General features: G+C 41.2%; 1 protein-coding gene across 1 annotated transcript in view; it reads left to right on the top strand.

The window, feature by feature from the left end:
* The window catches only part of STMN2 (stathmin 2), a 41,334-nt gene extending 34,913 nt beyond the window's left edge, over positions 1 to 6,421 (top strand). Inside the window, exons 2-5 of the mRNA XM_018557555.1 lie at positions 1,137 to 1,232; positions 2,131 to 2,303; positions 3,692 to 3,883; positions 6,230 to 6,421. Of these exons, the coding sequence (XP_018413057.1) occupies positions 1,137 to 1,232; positions 2,131 to 2,303; positions 3,692 to 3,883; positions 6,230 to 6,289 (521 nt within the window). The 3' untranslated portion in view covers positions 6,290 to 6,421. The remainder of the gene's footprint in view (positions 1 to 1,136; positions 1,233 to 2,130; positions 2,304 to 3,691; positions 3,884 to 6,229) is intronic.
* Positions 6,422 to 6,652: the final 231 nt, after the last annotated feature.

Raw genomic sequence — 6,652 nt, 5'->3', positions numbered from 1 at the left:
CTAGTTCAATTCACCAAACGATTTAACGCTTTGAAAAATCATCAAATAACGTCTCACTACACGGAACCGATATTTTAAGGTGTGGATCGTTATTAAACGTTTCGATCGTTGTTTTAACAAGTCAAATCGTTAAATATGTACAGAAGTGCAATTCACAAAGATTTTTTTGCCAGATATCGATCGTTAAGCAATCGTTACATAAGCACCACCCTCAGGGTGTCGTTATGACATTTCCCTGGCGGTATTTCTTTGTTAGAGGAAGCTTTTGGCGACAAAAATTCAGTTCTTCAGTTTTGTAGTGAAAGTGTTTGGTAGTTTGGGGCAAGATGGAACCATTTGGGTGTGCTCTATTTGAACTTAAAACTATCCAGAGCCGAAGAAGAACACATCAGTATGTTGTTCTGATTTATAAACGTGTATTCCGTTCTCGCACTATTTTGGATTACTTTTCTGAAACCCAGGTGATAGCTAAATTCCGTTTAACATCTCCCATGATTCATTTCTCTGTAAGAAGCACTGTTCTCCTCCCCTTCTGCTCCCAGAATGCCCCTTCTGCTCCCAGAATGCATCTCTCAAGCGTTATTTTACGATCATAGACGTTATTATTACGTTTAAAACATTAGCATAACGATTGGATAACGAGTCAGTAGAAAACCATAACGACCATCTTGAATAACGATTATAGCTTTCGTGAATACCATGTTTGCTAACGTTAAATAAGGGGCGGTAATTTAACAACTGAAGGAAACCAATAACGTTTCTCTTTGTGAATTGACCCCATTGTCCTGAAAATGATGGGCTCTGACTCGCCTAAATGTTGCTGTAATAAAACTACCTTAAAATCACTTCTATTCTTCTTTAGAAGTCCTGAGAGTGCCTACTATATCCAGAGCTGTTATGCAGGATAGATACTTTACACAATGAGTATACAGAAATCCATATTAGGCAGTAAAGTGGCTTTTCTATATTTTAATAATGTTGGACAATGGCTACCATCTGTAAGCTTATACGTTTTAGAATTACAGCCAATAAAGCACTTGCTCTCATGCCTGTTTTACTAATCTTTTTATTGTATGAAGTTATAATATAATTTTGGCATTTTTAAAGAAACATCATTTCTATTTTTTTCTCCTTAGCCTACAAAGAAAAAATGAAGGAGCTGTCCATGTTGTCACTGATCTGCTCTTGTTTCAACCCTGAGCCCCGAAATCTCAATGCGTACACATATGATGGTAAGTACATTACAGTAAAGGTACATTTATTGTTTTTTCACCCATAACCAGTTAAGTTCTATACATTCAGTGCAAGTCATCAGTTGTACCACTTTTTGTAGGTTAAGTATTGTACATTTTATAATACCACAGTGGGTCAAGTACGAAGAACCTCTGACATGACATATAAATAAGACACAAAGTGGCCCATACTACAGTAATATATCTAGTAAATTCACAAGCTGATCATTAAGTTAGAATACCAAATGCCAGTCAAATCAAAACGCCTGCTGTGCAAACTTGTTCTGGATTAATGGCCAAAAAAATATTGAAGCTATAGGACCTGATTAATATTCAGGCAACTAGCATTTTCAGATGAAGATCAGGATTGCCAGCATATGTATTTATCTTAAGACAAGCTTCCATTAAAACAAGTATATTATTGGTTTTAACAGGGACAGGATTTGCAGTTCTCGATATCTTCTGCAGTCTGAATTCTGATATCACAGCTATTCCTGTCAAAAAAAATGGCCCCGATTCACCAAGCTGCAATTGTGCTAAATACTGCTTAAGGCATGCTAAATGACACACAGTAATACTGGTTCCAAGGCCACATTAGCATGCTTTAAAGTGGAACTTAAGTCAGCAGTAAGGGGTGGGTTCCTTCCATAATGCATGTGCATACTTGCACATTATTAAGGGATACCTACCTAATAATGCGCCCTCCTCCATCCATGGCAAGTCCAGCCTCCCTGTTGCTGCTCTTTCCCCTGCTGCCACCACTCATTGGATCCCATGTTGCTTCTCTCTAGCCATCGGCAGCCATTGATGATATAACTCCTGCACATACATCAAATAATGAAATAGTAATGGAGTCTGTATTCATCATTCTAACCACATTTTAATTGTTCTACTGTAGATATGGAAGTGAAACAGATTAACAAGCGTGCATCTGGTCAGGCATTTGAGCTGATACTGAAACCCCCGTCCCCCGTCTCTGAGGTGCCCCGAATTTTGGCCTCGCCAAAGAAGAAGGATGTTTCTCTAGAAGATATTCAGGCAAAACTGGAGGCAGCAGAGGAGAGAAGAAAGGTAACTAATGTCTCTTCATTAGAAAGCAATGCAAGCTAATTCTCTGTGCCTTTTATAATGACTCTGTTGGATCAATGGAAACATTAAAAACGACCAGTATAATAGTTCTTACTAGTGCTTTGGTTATCTTTACAGTTAGTATGCACATTGTTATAATGCTTTGGAAGTTGGCCCCTTACTATGACCTTGGCCTAAAGGAACCCACATATAGGACAAGGCATTTCTCCAGTCTAGCCGATTATGGGGAAAGGTATTTTGTCTGTAAGTCAGGGACAAAATGGGCAATATGGGCATAGGTGTGAGGTGGGGAAGTGCAAAGCACACTGCAGCACAATGAAGGTGTGGTCAAAATGTAGTCACAAACTCTACTAGAGCAGACCCCCCCACCCCTTTATTTAGCTACTGACCATCCACCACTGGCACCATCAGAGCAGACCCACTCTAATGCAACCTCTAACCCTCACCAGAATTGATCAACTTCCCATGTGCAACTTCTGGCACCCACTAGAGTATACCTTTGTTCTGCAGGCAACGACCCTCAGAAGAACAGATCACCCTGTCTTCTGCAACTACTGGCACCTACCAGTGTATACCTCTATTACACAGCCACAGTCCCACACCAGAACAAATCACTATCTCTTGTGAAATCAAACTGTCTATTTCTGATTGCCTTCTATGTCTACAGCTGCCTTAAGCCAACCACTTCTTGAAGTCAGACAGTGGGTTAAGAATCTGCCACAGTTTTGCAGCATAGCCAACTGCTAAAACATCCTAAACAGAGACATGATGAGTGTGCTTGCTCATCTTACATGAATATAGAGACACTGTCACCTGCCCATTAGGGCAAACTGAAAGTACCTTCTAATACTCCAACCCCGCAGCAAAGTATAGTCACCAGTCCACACTACTTTACTGACTTTCTGCTACACCCTAGGTAAGCTCTGGTGTGAAACTGTGCTGGCACTACCCCAGGGGATGATGTCACTGCCCATACCTCTCCCCATGTATTTTAACAATGTGCCCAGCAATGGTCTACCCCCAAATGAAGAGTTTCACCTTTAGCCTGGAAAAGATGATGCAAAGATGCCGAAAGGGGTGTAGAGTTTCTTCATAAAAAAACTCGTACTGATCATATTATTACAGTATAATGCATAGACCCACCTACTTAGCACTTTCAATATGCAATTGTCTTGATGTAACCCATCTCAACATCTACAATACAAAAGCAGGCAAAACATGTTCTATATAGTTTGATTAAGAAAATATTGCAATATACAGTATATATCTAAACTGCATGAGATTTTTTTCTGTACAAAAGTGGAGTTTTAATGTAAAGATTACAATAATTTATGTGATGCTGTAATTAAAATTCTGTTTTATATTAACAGTCTCAGGAAGCCCAGATCCTGAAGCAACTAGCAGAGAAACGAGAGCATGAAAGGGAAGTTCTTCAGAAGGCACTGGAGGAAAACAATAATTTTAGCAAAATGGCTGAGGAAAAACTGATACTGAAAATGGAACAAATTAAGGAAAACCGTGAGGCCTACCTAGCTTCCCTTATGGAACGTCTTCAAGAAAAGGTAAGACCAAGTGCTGCCAAAATGTGAGAGACACTTTTTTTATCAAGTCCCAAGGCGATAAATGTAAAAAGTTATTGCCAAAGCCCTTAGCTGCTCTGTGAGCTGTGTCATTTTTGTAAAGAAAAGGAATATACAGGGTTACGGAAATTCTAAGAAATAGTAGCTCGTCCCTGTTTTATTGACACAGAAAAATAGACTGAGGATCAGTCAGCTCCTTGCTTTTTACATGTCTTATATGTCTGGACTTCCTGTCCCCCTCAGAGTTTTGGGTGTTACCAACCACGTTTGTGTGTTCCAGCCCCTTCTGTTGCATTCTCCATAGTAATAAAATTAATTTTAAAAAATCCAATAAAGAAAGTGGGGAAAGGAGATGTATAGACCCAGGAACAAAAAGTTATCTCACAAAGGTGATTTAAAGTAATATTAAAGTCAAAACTATTGATGCACTGATACCGTTTTGTCGGTATTGAGTACTAGTACCGATACATTTTTTCCGGGACTTGCCAATACCGAGTACCGGTGCCCTGTCCGCAGACTATCAGGAAGTCGGGCAGCGGATCATGACCCATCACTCTGGCTTCCTGATTACCTGTGCAGCTGGTGTTCTTGCAAAGGAACACCGGCTTCTCATGCCGGGGCTGCCTGGCTTCCTGACCAATCAGGAAGCCGGGCAGCGAGTCATGAGGTGCCGTCCAGCTTCCTAATTGGTCAGGAAGCCAGGCTGCCCAGCAATAGGTGAAGTTGGCTTTCTAGCCAATCAGGAAGCCCGGGAGGCATGTCATGACCCAGCTTCCAGATTGGCTAGGAAGCCAGCATCACTTGTTGCTAGGCAAACCTGGCTTCCTGACCAATCAGGAAGCCGGAAGGCGGGTCATTACGTGCCATGCTCTCTTGGCACTTGCGGTCAGAGGGAAAGCTCCCTCTGACCTCAAGTCCCGGTATCGGAGCATTTGGTCGAGTACGAGTAATACTAGTATCGGTATCTTTGCAATCTCTTACACTGAATGTTGCTTTTTGATGTTTAAAAGTTTTAGTTTCCTGCAGAATCAGCTGGTAACCAGCCCTGATATCCTATTTTAGTGTTGGTCCTTTCCCTTGCAGAGTCCTATGGTGCTATGCTTGTGTGTGCAAGTAAGCTGTGTGTGTCTTCACAAGCACATAAGAAGTAAAGTATGTCACCAACACACCAGGGATCTGTGTCCAGAACACCTTTATTTTAGGGCTGTGGAAATTAAAGATTAATTTGTCGATTAATCGTTAAACTTTTTGATCGATTAAAATAATTTTGATCGCTAATGAAAACACTCACCTCTCTGCCGGCTTCCGGGAGTCCCATCGGCGATCCGGTGACATCACGGACATTGACGTCACCGGACTCCTCCCCCCTTCCCCAAGTGGCTCCGTCGGCTAACGAATTGAAGGGGGGAGGAGTTCGGTGATGTTGATGTCCGTGACGGCTAACGAAGGGAAAGGGGGAGGAGTCCGGTGAAATCGATGTCCGTGACGTCACCGGACTACTCCCCCCTTCGTTAGCCGACGGAGCCACTTGGGCCGGTGAGTTTGCCCAAGAAACTTTCTGCTTGAGCGCCAGCCAAGGCGTTGGCCTATACACATGCAGCACAGCAATGAAGTAATAAAATGAACTAGGATCACACTAATCCAGCACGTTATTATTCTGAGTTGCCCCACTCAAGCGGCGGCCATATTGAGTGGGGCACATGAGATTAATAACGTGCTGGATTAATGTGATCCTAGTTCATTTTATCACTTCATTGCTGTGCTGTATGTGTATAGGCCAATGTAGTTGGATCTGTATGTGCGTTATAATTAATCGAAATTAATCGATTATTCGATTTTTTAAAATTCGATTAATCGAACACGAAAATTTTTATCATTACCAGCCCTACTTTATTTATTTTCAAGCATTTTGTAATTTCCCTGACAAAATGCTAGAATGTCAATTAAGGAGTTTTGGACACAGATCCTAGGTGGTGTAATTTACTTCTTGGACCCAAGGGGCGTCATCCACAGCCACTTCAGTAAACGTTCTATAAGGGGTGCACTGGCCAGGAATGTGGTGAGATATCTACAGGATTCCACACACACACAAAGCAAGCCAGCCCATTCCCCGGCCTCCTGTTTCCCCACTTTACCTTCTCCAAGCTTGTAGATGGACAGCTGCTGGAAACTGCTCTGTACCAACTGTTCTTAAACATGATGACTACAAATGCTCAGCGGAAGATATAAAGATATACATTGCTGGGCAATGTATAGTTGTTTGATCTGGATTCATTATTAAAAAAGTTCTCATTCTATACCTTACCCTCAATTGGTGTTATTTTCCAGGAGAGGCATGCTGCTTTGGTCCGTAGGAACAAGGAGATCCAGGAAGAACTTTCTGGCTGAACACAGACGACCATTAGTCTCTTATTTGCCTATATTTACGGATCATGCGATAACGATATGGAAAATGTATGACATCACAAAAAGAAGAAAACCAACAAGAACTCATTATGAACAAAAAAAACTTCAAAAGTCTGGTCTCTTTGCAGAATGATTTGCTTCATGTTAAAAAAAGAAAAAAAAATGGGTCTTATTTTGTAAATACTTACATTTTTGTTAAAAAATTACAAGTATTGCATTATGCAAGTTATTTCATAATCTTACATGTCCTGTACCAGGCTTTAGGTGTTGTCTGTTTCTTCTGAATCGAGTTTGCCGAATCCTCCCAGCATTCCATGTCTGATCTGATAATCTCATTTCCTGCTG

The sequence above is a fragment of the Nanorana parkeri genome, unplaced genomic scaffold, assembly GCF_000935625.1.
Source record: "Nanorana parkeri isolate BGI_ZX_2015 unplaced genomic scaffold, ASM93562v1 scaffold289, whole genome shotgun sequence".
Classification (NCBI taxonomy): Eukaryota; Metazoa; Chordata; class Amphibia; order Anura; family Dicroglossidae; genus Nanorana; species Nanorana parkeri.
This window is presented reverse-complemented; position numbering and strand designations above follow the sequence as displayed.